The sequence below is a fragment of the Calypte anna genome, chromosome 15 (assembly GCF_003957555.1).
Source record: "Calypte anna isolate BGI_N300 chromosome 15, bCalAnn1_v1.p, whole genome shotgun sequence".
Lineage (NCBI taxonomy): Eukaryota > Metazoa > Chordata > Aves > Apodiformes > Trochilidae > Calypte > Calypte anna.
In genome coordinates, this window is record NC_044261.1 from 5,074,338 (window position 1) to 5,092,870 (window position 18,533).

Genomic DNA, 18,533 nt, shown 5'->3' on the forward strand with positions numbered 1-18,533 from the left:
TGAGCTGGGCAATTCCAGTAAGCTAAATCCCTATGGCTTCCAAGCTTTACCTTTGGAGTTATTTACCTTTGGTGCAGATGCAGCTACTTTAGCAGCATCTGCATAGCTTCCTTGTGCAAACAGTGTGTTGAACTTCCTGGCAAATAATTCCTCTGCCCCAGCTAGGTTACTACGGATAGCCATACGCAGTCCCAGGTCAGGATTCTGGAGAACATTTGTAGCATAGTTCACTATGTTGTCTTCCTCAACACATACAGAAAGCACCTGGAAAGGCCAAAAGGCATACTGAGGAGTACTGTCCTTTCCACAAGTACTATGAAGCACAGCAAACAAATGGTTATGCAGCCCATCAGCAAAGTAGTAGATTATTTAAGCTGTTTCCCAAGCAGTACTGTATTAGGAGGACAAAAACTGACTAATCAAATAGTTACTTGCTCCCTTTCATGATGCACATTATATCAAATCATCATCAGGTTTCGTAGATTCCATCAGAACTTTAGAAGGCTCAAAAACTGAATGCTGGATTTGTTACCTGTCCTTTTTTGTTGACACCAATAATGCCTGAGGTAGGTTCATGAGGAGCTGTGACAAAGATTGTATCAGCACTAATACGATTCATGTAGATGCACACTCCAGACTCCAGGTCATACATGTGAATATATCCATACTTTGTGATCAGGTAGATAACACCATGCTTAATTCCAATCTGCCAAAAGATGAGTTTTGATTAGTCAGCTCTAAGACTATAACAGTTAAGACAGCTGCCTTTAGCCTAGTCACAAGATAGTAGTGCAGTGACATGCCTCTGCACTGACAGTAAAAACAAATATAGCTTCAGGCTTCTTCCTTACAACCTCAAAGCAACAAACAGCTTTGCTGGGTATTTGAAGCCACTACATAGAGAGGCTGAAGGGAAATTTAACTTTATCTGCAGCAAAGGACATACTCATCTTAATGAGTTAGGCTGAGGGATAAAGTTTAGGCATTATTAATGCCACTTTCATGTGAAGCTACATCAAACACCATAACACTCTTATCTAGAACTCTGGATATTATTAGGAAGTTCAACAGCCAAATCGATGTTAGAGACATTCTACCAGAAGACATTATTGAAGGTTTTTTAATATTGTTGTTGGGCTGGGGGTTTTTTTTGGTATGGGTTTTGTTGGCATTTTTGTAGTTAAAACAAACAAACAAAACATCAAACAATCTTAAATTAAGTTGACATACCTAGAGAAATACTGAAGCAGCCTGTATGTTTGAGTTCCTGTTTTAATGACCAGGCTACCTCTCAGAAACCAGAAGGAATGATATCAGAAGGAATGATATTAAAGCACTACAGAAAGCATTCTTTACAGCAGAAAGCAGCTGGCAGCTACTTGCCAGACTATACAGCTGGGTTTTTTTTGGGGAGGTCAAATATTTACCTGCATTGCCACAGGAAAATCTGTCTGTGCCTCAGGTGGGAAAAACACATCAACAGCTTTCTTAACAAATGGCTGATTTCCAGTAGCTGGCTGACCTACTTCAATTATGTGTAGCTAGGAAAAAAAAAGTACATGTCACAAGACTGCCTGCAAGTACAGACACATGAAAGAAGCTCCTCTCCTCAGATGTGCAACTGAAGTCCTCTGCCACACTTGGCTGATAAGCATTTGCCCAGTCCTGAGCCAACAAAGCCTGGGGAGCTGTGTTCCAAATATTTATCACAGGGACAAGTTTTCTGGAACTTGCTAAAGTTAAAAAAACAGGAAAAATAATTAAAAAAAAAGCATTCTAAGCTTTCTGTCAAGGAAGACTATATTTCTATTCAAGACAATTTGTTCAGGATGATTTAAGTGATGCTTGTCAATTCATCAATTTGTGCTGTAAAGGCTAGAAAGATCAAGACATTTTAGTGTTGTCTCAGCTCTTTACAGACTGCTCAGCAGTTGTGTATTCAACTGCTACTGGATTTGACTATCAGGCTGATGCAAACAGCATACCTGCATCACTGAGGTTTATTTAGTCTCTTCCTGTACTGAATTCAAGAAAGAGACTGCTTAATAAAAGGCTGTTCAATTACTTCATACACACAAAACACCACGTGGGCATCAATTGATGCTTTAACACCCTGAGCTCAGCTCTCATTGCATGTACATTTGTTCTTATGCCTAAGTTTCACCCAAGAACTCAGACTTTTTGCAGTTTCTATGCTACTGAAAGTATTTTTGTGCTGACCAACTATGGTGCATACATGTTTCCAGGCTGCTCTTCAGAGGGCATACACTGAACTGTGTGATCACTGAAGTTCTACTAGCACTGGGTTCTGCTACAGCAAAACTGGAAAACATTTGCAAACTTTACCTTGCCCCCTGCAGGACTCCTCACAGCAAAACAGAAGAGAGTAGAAGGCTTGGCATTTCCCTCTATTTTGAATTCTGCAAAAGCTGCTGCATGGCCCTCTATAGGCTGGGAGACTTTTCTGTCAACTGAGTACAGCTGCATTGCGCCAACCACACGATTTTGCTAGAAAAAAAGAAGGTCAGCTTTTAGAGATAAGTTTTCAAATGTTTATAGCAAGAACTTTGAGATAATAAATGAAAAATAACAGTAAACGCCTCTCATACCCTCCTCCAACACTTTAATCACATTAAAGGTCAGGTTATTCATACACAAAAGACTTTGCTTTCTATAGATAAAAAATCCAACAAAGTCAAGAAACTATAACAGCTACTAAGTCAAAAGGGGACACAACTCTCCCAATTGTTTTCATAGCGTGCTGTTCAGAGGTAACTTACCTGTGCAGAAATTCCTATCAGCAGTAGCCATTTTTGGTGTTCATCTGTTCTGTAATTGATGATTTGGCAGCCTGCAAGACTAGCATGCCTGTCAAACATCTTCTGGGGTTGTGATTCCCCTTCCATGCTCCAGTGGTAGACTGCTGTCTCTGTCACCAAGGCAACTGTATTCACAGATATCCATTTCCAGAAGATCACTTCCTCTGCCATCATGTGGGCTTTCATTTTACTTTTCATCTCAATGTTAAATATCTGAAGTGTTTTCCCAGCTAGTACAACAAAATCCAAGAAACATCATCAACAGGTTTCCACAATGGCCATCCCACAACCTGTCTATCCACAAGCACCCTGGTTTAATCCACTATTCCAGTGATGTTACAGACAGGGTTATTGTTCTGTCACATCTGAGTCTCCTTTGATACTTGATTCACATTAAACAGAACCCCCACCCCAACCCCAACTCTTCTACCTTCCCTGAAGCAGAAAAAGTTTCTTATGGACACTCACATGGACATTCCAACAACTGACAAGCATGGACACTTTAAGCTGTAGTGATAAAACAGTCTAAGCTACAGAGCTTGTGTAAACTCTGGCTTAGGCAGTAGCACTGCTATACCAAGTTAGAGATGTCTACTAGATGTCACTCAGTATAATTAATAGAAAGTTTGTCAATTTAGTAGCTGCTGTAGATGACCTGGATTGAGTCCAAGAGCAACAGCTCTTGAGATAGCCAGAGGCCACAGCTGCCATTCTGTTTTTCTGTTGAACAAACTGTGCTCTTAACTAAGAGAAGGATGGGACCTGTGGAACAGTAATACAGAAAGTATCTATTGGAGAGGCCAGTCAAAAGTTTAGGACTACACAGAGGCTTGAAGCTTTAGTTCCAGTTAAGATCACTGCTTCATTATTTAGGTAACTATACTGCAGGTTTACACTTGACTTCAGCTTTTAACAACTAGAAGCAGGTAGGCTTCTAAAACTATGAATATAGTTTTTCCTGTTTTCTGTTCACAAGATGCCCACTCTGCTGGAATATTGGCCTGTAATATTATTTCTAACCACATTTCACAAGTGTTTTCCCTGCTAGTAACACTTCTGACTGTCAAACTAGTAGATGTTCCTTCTACTGGGAAGTTTTGACAGATTAGGGCTGCTGGCCACTGAGGAATCATATTCAGATATACTACTCCTAAATTAATATGCACCTCAGAACACTCTACAACATTTTATCATAATATATACATAAATTGGTCCCATTAGTTTAATGCAGTGCCAAGAAATAAAAACAAGACTTCAGAGCTACCAGATGAAGAATTTACATTCCCTGCAGCAACTGCATAAAGAGCTGTTAATTTGATGAAGCAGTTCCTAGGACAGCTTGCTAGCTTTTCTGGGACCAAAACTTGCCTGTAAACAGTTACAGTATTATACAAATGCAATAAGCCCAGGCCTAACACCAGCTGTAAACTGATTGCTGGAAAAAGCATATTTACTGTACAAGAATTCCTCTAGCAGTAGACTGGTGCTACCAAAGGCTTGAATTTGGAACTTCCACAGTATGCAGCCTTGCATGCACAAGGCAGACAAATGGGCCTGGAAGGGCCCTAGTTACCTTATAAACAGGAATATCAGTAATGTGTACACAAAAAAATGTTTTTGAAGTCAATATTCCTGAGAAGGAAGCTCCATGTTCTTCCTAGTTTTAAGAACATAGAAGAAACCAATAAGCTGCTAAAATGAGCTAAAAGCTCATGTTTGTCTGTCTTTTAGACTAAATTTGGCTGCTGTGTTAGAGTTGGAAATGACTTTAGAAGCTTCATCAGGCAGCTACCTCTGGTTATTGGGTTCCACAGGAGCCATGGGAATACAGTTCCTTAAGTGTGGCAACACAAATTCAAACTTCAGAGGACTAAACTGCAATCAAGCTATAAAAATTCCATTATTTGGATTGAGAGCAGAACATGAAATAAAGTCATAACAAGTGCAAATATGAGTGAGACTAATGCCTATTTGAACACTTTCTTAGGCCATCTGAGACAAAAAGCCAGACTCTTACACAAGCTTTTCTACTCAAGCTACCAGACTGACCAGTCTTTACTCTCTACATCTGTAGTAAGCAAATTCATTTTTTGAACACTGGCATGAGAATTTACATTTCAGTTCACTGGAGCATGGAGTTTCTCCATTCCACAAAGAACAGACATTCTTGAATGCTCCATTCTCCACTTACACCAACTGGGGGATACTCTCAGAACAGAGCAAAGCAAAGAACCATGAACACAAGGACAAAGCATAAATCTTGCTACACCAGGAGAACGCCACATGCAATCCAGAAATGAAATTGTGCATACTGTGTTGCAGTTTAAACCAAGAACCATTTCATTTCTTTTTCTGACGCTGGGTTTGGATGGTTATTGCTCAATAATCCACAGATCATGAGCAACTCCCAGTCATAGCACACCGAGTCACAATATGCAACAGGTCCAACCACTGGAGCTCAGTCAATCAGCAGGGAAAGTCTGGAGTGACAGACTGATTTAACTACATCTTCATGGCAGTTGGCTGTAGTTCTGCTGATTATCATGGGTTAATCATGCTGATTAAACTGGTTAGGTAGCTCTATTCAACCTCTCTTCTACCCAACACTTTGGTTGTGATTGATAGCAAAAAAGATAATTAAGTTTGAAATACCTGACAACACAACTTTGCAGGTCAACGTGACAGCATTCACTCAACCTTATCTGTTCAGAGGACACCTGTTCACTCTGCACAGTCAGAGTGATACCCCTTTTGAGCAAGTCTTAAAACTGTCAAGAATAAAGCTATATTCAAGAATAAAGCTGATGATAATCCATTCATTTAGTAAGTTAGTTTTAAAACCAGATGATAACAATTCCTTTTAAGAGCTAGATCAATCTCTAGTAGTGTAGAGTAGACACTTTCCTTGCCAATATGGCTTGGTTAAAGGGGTCCAAGATTAAAGACAGTGAACTGTTAAGAGATCTGAAATTATTTTCAGTTTTACCTTTACCCACATTCCAGGTAAGGCAGCCCTTTGCAGGATGTATAAGCATCTTCGCCGATTCACAGATTCAGCTGAAGCCAAATATTAATACATTAATTTCCCCCTAATATCAGTGTAAATCTGAGACCAGAAGTTACAGGTTTTGTGCCAGTTCCAAGGACAGTTATTTCTTGGACCCCTAAGTAATTTCACCATGATTTTTCACAATAAAGAACACACTTAGGCATAGAGGAATAGCACACAGGACATGCTTGCACAGGTCTCTCATAAAAATATTGCAACTTGGTTTTGCCTATCAACTGTACTTCTACCATACACACAAACAAACATTAAGAGCACACACTTGTTCACTTGGTACAGTCAATAGTCAAAGCAGCCAAACAATTAGCAACAAGCCAATGGAGAACATTTTCACTGTAATACCAGCTGAGGATTAAGATCCCCCACCTGGCCATGAAGTGAACTGTCAAATGGCTACCTTAAAGTTCAGTACTTTTTATGAGATTAGACCATTCTGTACTATCAAACATGAAACGTCACCACAAAGTTCACTCACCATCTGTTTAGATAAGATGCAGGAAGAAAAGTACATAATAACAGTTATTGAGATTAAATACCAGAAATCCATCATTTAAGAAAAGAGCCAGAGATGTATTAAAAATTATTTCTTTGAGCTCAGAGAGCTACTTAAAGGCAGTAACAACACCACAGGTACTGGTAAACAGATGTCTTCTATCTGCAAGATCTCACGATTGCCAAACATAACATGCTTGTACATTCAGACTTTCAGTTCCTGGCCATCCTTATGATATTTTGTTGGTATCTAGTAAGTTCTTCAGAGCTACAAGAAAGGGCCAGGACAGAGAGCAGAGAGTAAGAATGGTTCTACAACCCTATTCATCTTCACAAGTGCCCACTGTATTTACAACACCTGTTTAAAGGGAAAGTATACCACATGTTGACCTGGTCCTCAGTAAGAATAGGAGGCTGCAGTGCCAAGCCCAAGCATCTCACACCTACTTGGAGGGAAATCATCCAAACATTACTGAAAAATCCACTGCCAATATAGCATGCAAGTTCAGACAATAATCTTATCCTCATATACATTCTTCTTAGAAAGATAACATAAATCTTAAGTGCATACATAAGCAGTAACATTCAACAGTAGGTTTCATAGTGCAATACTGAAGGGTTACTCACCTTTTAGTGCAATTACTTTAGAGGCTGGATTCATGATGGCACTTTCGGCAGAAATTGGACGTCTGATGGGTGTTGTTGGGTCACTCATGTCAATTATCACTACTTGTGCCTGCTCTCCCACTTTCTCCCTAATGCAGATGAACTTGTCAGATTCCATTGTTAGGGTACTGAATCCAATATTTGCTGGGTTAATGCCCAAATTCTGGAGCTAGAAAGACAGAAGAGAGTGTTTTATTATCCTTCCCATTTTGAGGGTCTAACTCAAGCCTCAGTATCTAAAGTCTCCTGCGTAAGGAAATGCAAGACTGGCATATTTCTCTGACAAGAATGTTTATTATCGAACTATGATTTATCTTCTGACTCTTTGTTCCACAGATAAAGAGCTACACAATCCAAGTCCTAAAGACATTCTAAAATTGTACTATTGATGCAAACTAAAAAGAAATTTTAATTTGAGCATTTATTGCTTAATCTGGTTCTAGAAATGGGGTAGGCTTTACACCATCAGTAGCATCAATTACTCCAGATTTAGCAAAGCTGGTAATTTTATTTTAAAAACTTAACTGGAAGAACTACAGCTTACAGCATTACTGGGTCTCTTATGGAAAGAACCAGTTACCCTTATACAACACTGTTAGCAACATTATGGAATGAAGTCTACAGTAGCAGGTCTCAGAAGGGTTATTTTTACAAGTGGACTTGTTCATCTAAGAATGTAATTCTTACCAGTGAAAGCTAAGAAAGACATGTTAAAAATCAGTCATTCCACCTCTTCTTGCTCAAGATGTCATGCCATTTGGCTCAACAACAAAGGCCAGGATTTCAATGCAGGCCCCCTCCAGCCTTATACCCAACTCTCAAAACATAACTTGTGCTCAATCACATAGATACAAAGATACAACGCAGTATTATATACAGATAGATACAATAGATAAAAAGCAGTTACTCAATGTAATTTAAAGTAATCTTGGGCAACTGAATAGACTGCTCTAGAAGATGACTATTTCTCATTTTCATGCTTTTGTGTTAGTTTTGTTTTCATTCACTTCCAATTTCAGGGTAACAAGAAGAGGTGGCAGTCCATGGTATCACTGTTTTAAATGGTCTGCAGTAAATCAGATTTATCTATGCAGCACACCCCAGCTTGGTATGCAGGCAAGTTGCATTTTATATTAACAGTAATTGTGACAAGCCTGAGCACCTGCTTTATGCCCCAGAGCAATGCTTTCCAAGCACAGGAACTGTATCAGCTTCACTGAAGCTTCTTACAGGATTAATCTATACTGCTTTCCAGTGCAGTGCAAGTGAAAAATGACTGCCCTCAAGGAGACAGGATAGAAAGTACCACAAGCATCAATGAGTCATTAAACTCCTTTGATATATACCATCAAGACCCTTATACAATAAACTAAACCCCTTGGGCAACAAGTCCCACAGTGGTGTCATAACACTTTCAGCATTTTTTGACCCAGATGATCATGGCTTGTTACAGTTTCTGTAAAGCTACTCACTAAATCACAAATTGTGTATGAAAGAGATACCTAGAAGTGTGGTGTGTTGGGACTGTGCCCAAGAATGCCTCAGGAATTTTCTATTCAACTTACTAATGAAGAGCTATTCAGCTCAGTAATTGCTGATGTCTGGAAACTCAAGTTTCAGTAATTCAGTACAAGCCAAATGTACACACCTCCCACGAGTGTCTCAGCAAAATTGAGACCCATTCGTTTAACACTTCAGTAAATACTTCAACATATGCTAGGAAATTTCAGTAGGTGCTGTTCATTCCAAAAGAGAATCAAAGTTTAGGCAAAAGAAGCTGCTTGCAAGTGAAGTTTAAAAACAAGTCTGCTGGGTATGCAGAGATTGCAGGTTTCTGTGTCAGTAAGGAAGTTTCTATATCAATCCATGTACTTTGCATAGGTAATGCAGATAGTACCAAATAAACATGCAAGCTGTAGCTCCACCAACTACTGTGGCCTTGAACAACACAGGAATAAATGATGGGCTCTTAATTTCACAGCTCTTGGTTACATGCTATAGACAGGGCAATGTGACACTTATTGTGACAAAATGGCAACACTTGACACCTTGATGCTGAGCAGAATCTGAGACCATCTACCAATAAGAGTCACAAGAGTGGGCCTAAAATATTTAATTACAAAACAGCAGATTTTCTAACTTGTTTTAATTCAATTCAATCTCAAAATGTGTTTCCAGAGACCTGAAGTAAGAAACACAGACCTCTGCTCAATTATGTGCTTCAGCTTGACCTACTCTTCAAGACAACACCTGGCCACTCATTCTTCACAGTGAAGATGGAGGTATTAGCCTACCTGAAGTTCAACTTTCAGCCCAAGGTTATTCCCTGCAAAGCCTGGTCCATGTTGAAGAATAACACTTTGGGTATTTTCACTCAGGTAAGTAAGATTTTGCATCACGTTTGGGTATAAAGAGTTCCCGTTTACACTTGTAAAATCCAGCAAAGCTTTCAGAAAATGTAATGTTAAATTATGCATGAGTATTACTGCCATCCTTTTTATTGGGAAGTCAGTCACATCTTTTAAAGGCAAAGTGCCAATGCTTCCTAAAAAATATTCATATAAGTACTGCAAGCCTCAGCGAGTTATGGCAACACTTCACCTTTTAGCAGTCTGAAAACACTGAAGACTGTTCCTGCCATCAGGGAAATGAAAGTATATCCTTATCAGATTGTACATGTTCCTATACCATGGGAAGAGTGTGAGCAGCATATTCCTTATGACTACACGTAAGAAATAAGCAAAACCCCTCCAACACCAAATAAAAGGACATTAGCAAGTATTGCTTCTATACCAGATAGAATGAACCTGCCAAGACAATCTGGACTATGTAGTTCTAAAGCACCTTCTTCCCTTCCTCGAGCACAGAATTAACAAAATATTATAGGAGGTAACAAGCATTTAGCTATATCTTAAAGGCCATCAGGTGAAGGTGCTACAAAGTCATTACTGACATTTGGTATCTTAGAGATTTTGCAGCTTATTTTAACAAAGGAGCAAATACCAGGCTTCTCAGTTGCTACTCAACTTTTTAAAAAATTTATTTAATTATGCTTCTTATGAAAGCAACACTCTCAAACTAAGGTTGTCTTCTTCTGAAAAGAAGGACTCAATATCGCAAAGTCATTCCAGAGACATTTAATATGGGGACAGCCTCCTCCCATGTTTTTAGTCCTCTATTTTTGCGGGTAATTCAGATAAACTCTATCAAGTAACCCCACGCAGGTTACTGCACACTTTGTTGTACAGGAAAGGTTAACATTCTGTTCTCCAAGTAACAGCCTAACACCACTCCTCCTCTAACATGCCCTAATGCCCATTATCTAGAGTGAACAATCTTCACTATCAGCCAGAAAAAAGCAGATAACAAAAACCTTTGTTTCATAGATTACTGCAGGCTGGATCAGATACCAAACTTACTTATAAGCATCTTACAGACACTGAGAACTTACCCACATGGTAAAGATTAACCCAAGGTGTATTATTTGCTGCTCAACCTGAATGAAGATAGACAAGTTCTACACTTAGGATGCCACACAACTATAAACCTGAGATTTAGTCTTTCCCCATATTGCTTTACCAACATTTGCTAAGAAATGGAGTTGAGATGTTTTTACACAAGAGTTCTACTAAATATTGGGCTTTCTGTGGAGCACCAAGATGCAGACTGAGCCAGCACAGACCAACTCAGACACTTGATTATATCAGTCTCCAAAATAAGCCCATTTCTCTCTAATGGGAGATACTTATGCCTAACTCACTGGAGTGTTCCAAGACTGACACTCCAATACTTAACCATCAATTAAATGCTGAAGTTGGAAGAATTCTGTGAACTTCAGATACCTCCAGGGTTCAGTAAATACCCCATATTTCAGCTTCATGCTGCAAACCTCTAGTGAAAATTGTTTTCAGAGGTGATCAGATACTGTCCTTTAAACCTACTAGAAAAGAGTAAGGCTTGGACAGAGGCTATAGATATCCAAATACTAAAAGCATCTGCTAAGAGCTCTGTAAGCACATGTAATTTCAATCATAATACAAATCAAGAATGCAGTAATACAGTTTTTCAGAATTCTTGCTCATGTAGCTATATAAAGTTATAGTAATGCTCAAAAAGGAACTGCACATAGTTGTTGGATATCCTCTCTCAGTTGACCACCCTCACCTCTTCTGCTGATAGTTTAAATCTTGAGAGGTGAGGTACATCAAGACCCAAGGCATGCTCATGGTTTTCCAGCTGCAATTAGGCTTTCATCTGAAATTAGTTACTCCATAGACAAAAATCTGTTCTTTGTGACTGTGATAAGGATTAGGTCATTTAATAAATGAGTCTCCCAACCACATGTGGGGCACTTTTCAAACCAATGGGCAAACAGGGTCTCTTCAATGCTAAATAGCTGAACTAAGTCATGATATTTAGCCTTATCTTTTGAATAGAAGTCCAAAAAGTCATTTACAGCTTGCAAATATCCTGAGTGCTTTTAAGTGCACATGTCCAGCCAAAGTAAACTCATGAAAGCCATTATACTTCATCCCAGTCATGCCTATTGCACAACAGATAGTAATTCTTAACAAGACACCTCAGACTACCCGGAAAGAAAGTGTTTTTTGTCCAGAAAATAACAGAAGTGTATCTACATCCCTTATGTTTAAACTCAGAATGCTTTAACTTTTCAGAGCTGCACCAAGATGCACAAAAAACTTATGCCTCAAGAACATGTCACAAACATTTTTATTTTTATTTTTTACATTAGCTGGCTGTGCTCAAGAACCTGTTTTATTCAACAAAAAGTAGAACAGTCTCTACAGATCCATATCTCTATCCATGTTAGAGATGAAGTCCTCAACCTAGGAGCCTGAGATTCTGCATAAGCGACTGCTTTCTCTGCAGGCAAGCAGAGATTTTCGCTAGTAAAAACTGAAAAAAAGCTCAAAAGTTAAGACAAGCTTGTATGAGCAAACAAATGACTAAGTAAAGTTTAATTTTAGATCAAGAACACTTTGTACACTGAATTCCAGTAGCACTGCTTCCAGTCTATGTACCAGTATATTTAGTCTTCTACAGCATTTCCATTGTAAACTACAATCCCCTTGGAGGAGTTCAATCTGTTAAAAAATTTATAATTCACTGCTCCAACAGGAGCACTGGAGTTAAGAACCTGATTAAATCACAGTAGCTTAAGTGTTTACAAGTACGTCACTATAGCAGAGCTGGCAGAGTTTGTACTGTTGTTGCAGCTGGTCAGCTATCAAAGAGATAAAAGCCAAGTTATCTTATTCCTCATCCTTGCTGTGGGACATACCTATGATATTCTCTGTGGGAACAATAAGCAAGATGCAAGTTCTGTGAATTTGTGAAGACTTGCAGCTAGAGTTCACATCTAAAAAACAACTATTCAGTTGCATTCAATAGAGTTAAAAAAACCCAAAACAGTAAAGACTTGAGTTCCTTCTTGGCTTGACTACTCTATCAAGACCTGGATATCTTTCTTTTACTGCAGGTATTCTCCATTTTTTAGTTCACACAAGCAGTAACAACTTTAAATAAAACACACAGGGTGACTGGCAAGTCACTCCTCCTGCACAAGCTTGGAGCTCCAGTTCAGCTAGGAGGATGATCAACACACAGCAAAAGAACCTTCAAAAAGAATGCAAACAATCTGATCTCCAGTATGCCTCCAGTTTTGTGTGGACCAAGATCAGTGTTTCACTTCACCCTATCAGTTATCCATCCCAAGCTAGAGAGAGTGGGAGAGAAGAGTTCAGTGTTTAGCACACCAACTTACATTTTGTTTCTTTCGGAGAACACTTACTGCATCCTTCAGTTCTTCCTTTAGGAAAGTACATATAACTATCTTAGGAAGACTCTGAACTTAAGTAAAATGATGTTTCTCCAGCAACTGGCTGAATTCAGAAATTAGTAATTAACACAGTAATTCTAATTACTTAGAGCCATGTGAGGTGTAAACAGCACACCTGTTTACACAGTGTACACAAAGATTTAGTGTAGGATCACTGAAACACAGCACAATTATAAGAAACTAACTTTTTGAATTTAACATCATAAAGCAGTGTACTAGATCTGTTACACTAATTTTAAATATGACCATTCAACTGTAGGCAAACCAATTTCTTGAAAGTAATGTGGGGAGAAAAAAAAAAAAACTATTAAGCTGATAAAGCTATATATGGGTGATAAAGAAGCACTATGAAGAGAACTGAAGTTCTTGTCTTTTCATTAATTCCCTAGCAGTCAACAATAAGCAGCATGGATCGTTTATTCATGACTCTAGATGTTTACAACACACAATATTCAGTTAGAGCTGATAAAAATGTACTGCAGACATCCAGCCAGACCAAACACTACGAGTTCCCACATTCCTTCTGATTTCCCTCCCCATTTATCCTACCATGGAGAGTCAGAAGCAGCACTGAGAAGGCTGACTGCATTCCTACTCTCAGTTACTACTAATCTCAACCCTCAGACTTAGTCCTTATAATGACGTCAAATTATTCAGGAGCAAAAGCAGGTGGTAGCAAATAATAGAACATGACTTCAGTACAAATCCCCTGAGAAGCTGCTAGCCCCCCACCCAAAAGAGAAGCACTACAATGCTAACATTGGCAGTGCTACCAGACACACATTAGCCATCACAGAAACAGTCACTTAATATGCAAAGCAGCACACTACATCTATGACATATTACATGTCATGTTTTCCCATCTTAACTGTATAGACCAAATACACAGAGCAGGACTGGCTATGCTTGCTGCTTTTAAACTAAAAGCTCTCTGCATTCTTTTTAAGTGAGAGTTGGTTACTGCAACCACGGCTACACTGGAGGGGCATCAGGGAACTGACTGTTATTCTTCAGTATGTTAAACTCCCTTAACCCATGACAGCTCTGATGATACAGGGGTGTCTGTGTCCTTGGGCATAGAGATTAGACACTTCTGGAGTTTCCTAGCCCTACTACTGCTTTTCAGACTAGGGCTGCTTCTGCAGTGACCAAGACAGATCTTCCAGTCAAGCAGAAAAACACTTCCTAAAAGGAGCTAGAAGTGTCTAAACCTATTTCCCAAGCTGAAATGCTTGAAGTGGCACACAGTCCACACTGAAGAATGATAGCCAGTCCATATTTTGAAATGCACGCTCGATTTGACAGAAAGGGGCGGTGCAGAGACGGCAGGATGACTTGCCAACTCCACTTCCTGTTCTCTCATTCATTTAGCAAATTCCTTTAATTCCTGCCTTAGACTGCATGCTCAGAGACCGCTGTTCTCTCACTCCATTTACAAACCTCTCTTACTACTAGTTCACAAGGAAACAGATAAACCGGTTTTTCTGTGCTGCATCCATTAGTCATGGATCTTTTCCAGTGCTGGCATTATAGTTTTCACAGTCTATTAAGAACAGAACTATGTCATTCTACGGAGGGTTTTTTAAAAATGTTGTTATGCTTGGAAGAAGGGACAGAGACTTTGCAGCTTCCAAATCCAAATGATTTCTCGCACCTCATCTCACTAATTTCCTCCCAGTTAGCAGCCGCACAGAAAGATGTTCACAGGAACCACCCAGATCCGGAGGCTGATGGTCGTTTAGGTAAATGAGAAAACCCTCGATCCCTCTACAAAATTAAGGCGCCGACTTAAGCCAAGGCGGGGAAGCCCCCACGGTCCCCGGGGCGGGCAGCCCAGCCCGGCGCCTCCCCCTCCTCGGAGCGGGAGGTCCCTCAGGCAGCGAGTGACTCTGCACAAATCGCGGCGGCTCCGCACGCCGTGGAGAGGCTGCCCGGGGGATGGATAGAGGGTCGGAGGCAGCAGCCAGGGAGCCCGCACCAGGGGGGGGCTTGGCCCTGGGCGCCCTCCCGCAGAGCCCAGCGGGACGGCGGACCCGCACGGGAGGGAGAGAGGGGGTCCCCCCACCACCACAGCGGCCGCAAGAGGCGCTCCCGCGGCCCGGCTCCCGTTCCCCTCAGTGCGCCCCCAGCCCCGGCTAGGCCGCGGCCCCCCCTCTCTGAGGGGCAGGGTGAGGCAGAGGAGGGGGGAGGGAGCCCCGGCCCCGCGCCTCCACCGACCCCCTCCGCTCACCTGAAAATGCTCCTGGAAGCGAATGGGCAGTATCTGGGCCATGGCTGGGAGCGAGCTCCCCGGGGCAGGGGCACGGGGCAGGGGCCGGCGATAGCAGCAGGACAGGCGCCGCTGCACCCCACACGGCGGCGGGGAGGAGGGGAGGGGGAGCGGCGCAGGCGCAGTGCCCTGGCTGGGATGGTGCCCCGGCGGGCTCGTCTCCCTTCGCTGCCTCGGCTCGGGGCCGCTCGCTCTGGCGGCAGGATCACTCCGCACCTCACCAGCCTGCCAGGGTCTCCTCAAATAGTCCCTCCCCGCGGCGCCTCTTCCCCCGCCCCATCGCCCCCGCCTCTCGCCCGCCCTCACCCCCCTCCCGCCGCCCTCCTCTCCCCCTTCGCCTCCTACAGCCGCTGAGCGGCGGGGCTGCTGCGGGGGTACCGAGGGAGAGGGGGGTGCCCCCGCTGCGGCCAGCGGAGAGGGGCGGGAGGGGCTGTCAGAGCCCGGGTATCCTTCCGCTGCTGCCACACACACTCACGTGACCCGGCCCCCTCCCCACAGCGGTGGAGGCGCTGCCCCCCCTGGCGCCTCACGGGATCCCCCCCCAGCACCCAGCGCTGGGTCCCTTCCCGCCCGTCCCAACAGCGGCTGCGGAGGTTGCTGGGGGTGTCTCCCCCCTCTGAGCTGCGGAGCCCCCCGCCGAGGTGAGGAGAAAGCCGGGGGGCTCCCATGCCGTGGCCCTCGGTGGTCCGGCAGCTCCCTGTGTCCGGGGGCTCCGCGGCCTGCCCGGCACCTGCTGGCGTGGCCGGTGCGAGGAAGAGCGGCTCTTCCCCTCGGCGTGGACACCGGCACGTCCTGGCCAAAGGGGAGCAGAGGGATTTGTGGTGTTTGACAGTCATGCCCCTCACTCAGGGTATGAGGGCCAGGCAGCCCCTGGGAGCCCCACACTGGCTCTGGGGTCGGGCTCAGTCAGACTGTGGCTGCCCACTGCCCTTGGCCCCCCCACAGATCAGAGCTCCAGATGGGCTTTGCTGCCCACTGTCATGCCCGAAGGTAGCTGAGGAGTTTTATCACCAGTTATAAGGTATGTTTGAAAAGCCAGCCCACTGTTTTACCATGCTGAATTTCTAAATTTAAATAGGTTTCCTTCCCCTGAGAGTTGACATCATAAATCGAAAAGTTACGGGATAACGAAGTGGAGGGTCCAACACACAAGAGGCACCAACATTTTTTTTTTTTTTTTTTTTTTCACCCTTACTCCCAGCCTGCCCATTAGTATCAGATGGGTTAGGTGAAGGTAACATTACTGCTATTATGTTTCTCTTAAATTACCATAATCCTTCCAGATGGAAAGTGATTGCTGCAGTGTTGCTAGCTCCAGCAGTTTTATCCGGAGCATCCTGTTGTTCATGTTTTCCCAGAGAGATGAGCCCTGGGAAACACAAGATTACAGGAGAACCTCTGATTTAATTTTTGATAAATTAGTTTTGCATGCTGTGGGTTGCAAAGAAAAGCTGAACAAGGGACCCCTGAAGACTCGAAACCAGAAGGCAGATTAAAACAATTCCAAATGTATTACCATTTAGAACCTCATTATTTTTACTTAACCTCATTCATTTTTAATACCTGGAGCTGGGAATTACCAAAACTGGGTTAGGTTTCCAAAGGAATTGTAGGCATGGCTTTGCTGACCCCCCTTGGTTCCTACTGACAGGCACAATGGCAGGCTGCAGCCACGGGGACCCTTTTGACATGTGTGGGAGGTCTGGAGGTCTACAGCAGGATTGGGTAAATCCTGAACAGCCCACTGAACAGGAGGCAGAAGATGCTGGGACCAAGGTTCTGCTAAGGCCCCAACTCTTGGGAAATGTGGGATCAGTAGCTGTCCCTTGAGAATTCAAGATTAGGGTTAGACTAATTCCTGTTCTCTTAAAAGTATGCAAAAATGGAGCTGAGGTGAAGACAAATTTTCTGTGTATGGTTTCACAAGGGGTTTGAGTAGCATTTACTCCACACATTTCTTAGTAGCAGTTTACTTATGGTGAGTGAGCTGTATCAGTTTCCAAATGAGGGCAAGTCAGCAGTGCTGCAGATACAAGACCACCAGTGGGACATCAGGATGTGATCTGACACCAGACCATTTTTATATAACACACTCATTCTGTTTGCCTCTGTTGACTGCCCTCCTTCACAATCACTTTATGGATGCTAATTATTTATACCCAGAACTCCAATTGCTAGTCTTTGCTTTCTAATGTATAGCTACCTAGCTCTGTTTAAAAAACCCAAGCCATACGCTTCATTGTTTACTTCACAGATCAAGACATCTTAAGCAGTGTGAATAGTAATAGGATATATATTTTAAAATAATTTTTATTTAAAAAAAAATTGTGACAAAGGAAAGAACAGATTTGTCTTTGGCAAATATTTTTATTAGCAAGAATTACAAATGCACAAAAATCACTGTGTAATGTATGCAATTACTCTCAGTAGCCTGGCACTAAATTGCTGACATGAACTAGAGAGATTGTTGGCTAAGAAAATCAAGGCTCTTTTAAAGTATAATTAATATCAAAGGTCTGTTATATTTCTTCAATCCAGTTTTAATAATATAATGCTTCATGCCCACTCCCAGCTGGCCAAATCCTAATTACAACATCCCATAATTTCTGTAGTTAAAAAAGCACCTCACTATATAAAAGTGCTTTGCCACACTTCTGTCTGGTGATGTCTTTCTCAGTTGTACCTTCTTATGCCACTCTGTATTTAAATATCTGCTCTTTTAAAACCTGGCTTTGCCTAACAAGGGTAAGATTCTTTGCAGGCATGATCAGCTCTGGAGAGCTAGCTGAGAGTGGAATTTTACACAAAAAAATGGGAAAGATATTTTGCCATCTTTTCTCCACTTTGCAATTAGCTCAGCTTCCATAGTTAAAGAAACTGTCCTCTGTGCAGTCAGCTTGGGCATGGATGATTTAACTGAGTCTTTTAACCCTATTTTCTATATTTAGTTTTGGATCTCTCAATGGAAAGGCACTACTGGCCTTATTTAAGGTATTTCTCCTACACTACAGATTATTAAAAGGAAGAGTAAAGGGTCTCAAGTCTCCAATTGTTTGCTGTGCTAGTACCCTTCTGATTAACTAACTGCTACCCTCCTGCTTCTTTATAAAAGGCAAAGCCACAGCACTTAGCAGCTGAGATGAGTTCAATCCCTAGCAGTCCTTTAGCAACAGAAATGGAAAAAATTCTTGCTAGATGTTTCTCTTTGCTTTCAGAGGTTGCTCTCTTCCAGATGTTTGGTTTTCTGGCTCCTCCTATGGATGGCAGCCTGATGCTCTTTTCCAGCTCTGAGACAAGCTGCATTTTTGCCTTGGAGGGGCTGTTATTTACATGGAAAAATGTTGTATGTATTGTGCATGT

The 18,533-nt window shown here is 42.0% G+C and overlaps 1 protein-coding gene across 5 annotated transcripts in view; it reads right to left on the reverse strand.

Annotated features, from left to right (window-relative positions):
- Positions 1-15,403, reverse strand: part of CLTCL1 (clathrin heavy chain like 1) — a 35,231-nt gene extending 19,828 nt beyond the window's left edge. For all 5 annotated transcript variants that reach the window (XR_003988208.1, XM_030460326.1, XM_030460327.1 and 2 more), the window contains exons 1-7: positions 15,135-15,403; positions 7,006-7,213; positions 2,781-3,049; positions 2,347-2,508; positions 1,428-1,541; positions 533-706; positions 67-264 (exon numbers count right to left, since the gene is read on the reverse strand). Coding sequence is in view for 4 of the 5 variants with exons in the window: in XM_030460326.1 (XP_030316186.1) it covers positions 67-264; positions 533-706; positions 1,428-1,541; positions 2,347-2,508; positions 2,781-3,049; positions 7,006-7,213; positions 15,135-15,176 (1,167 nt within the window). In the remaining variant the exon portion in view is untranslated. The remainder of the gene's footprint in view (positions 1-66; positions 265-532; positions 707-1,427; positions 1,542-2,346; positions 2,509-2,780; positions 3,050-7,005; positions 7,214-15,134) is intronic.
- Positions 15,404-18,533: the final 3,130 nt, after the last annotated feature.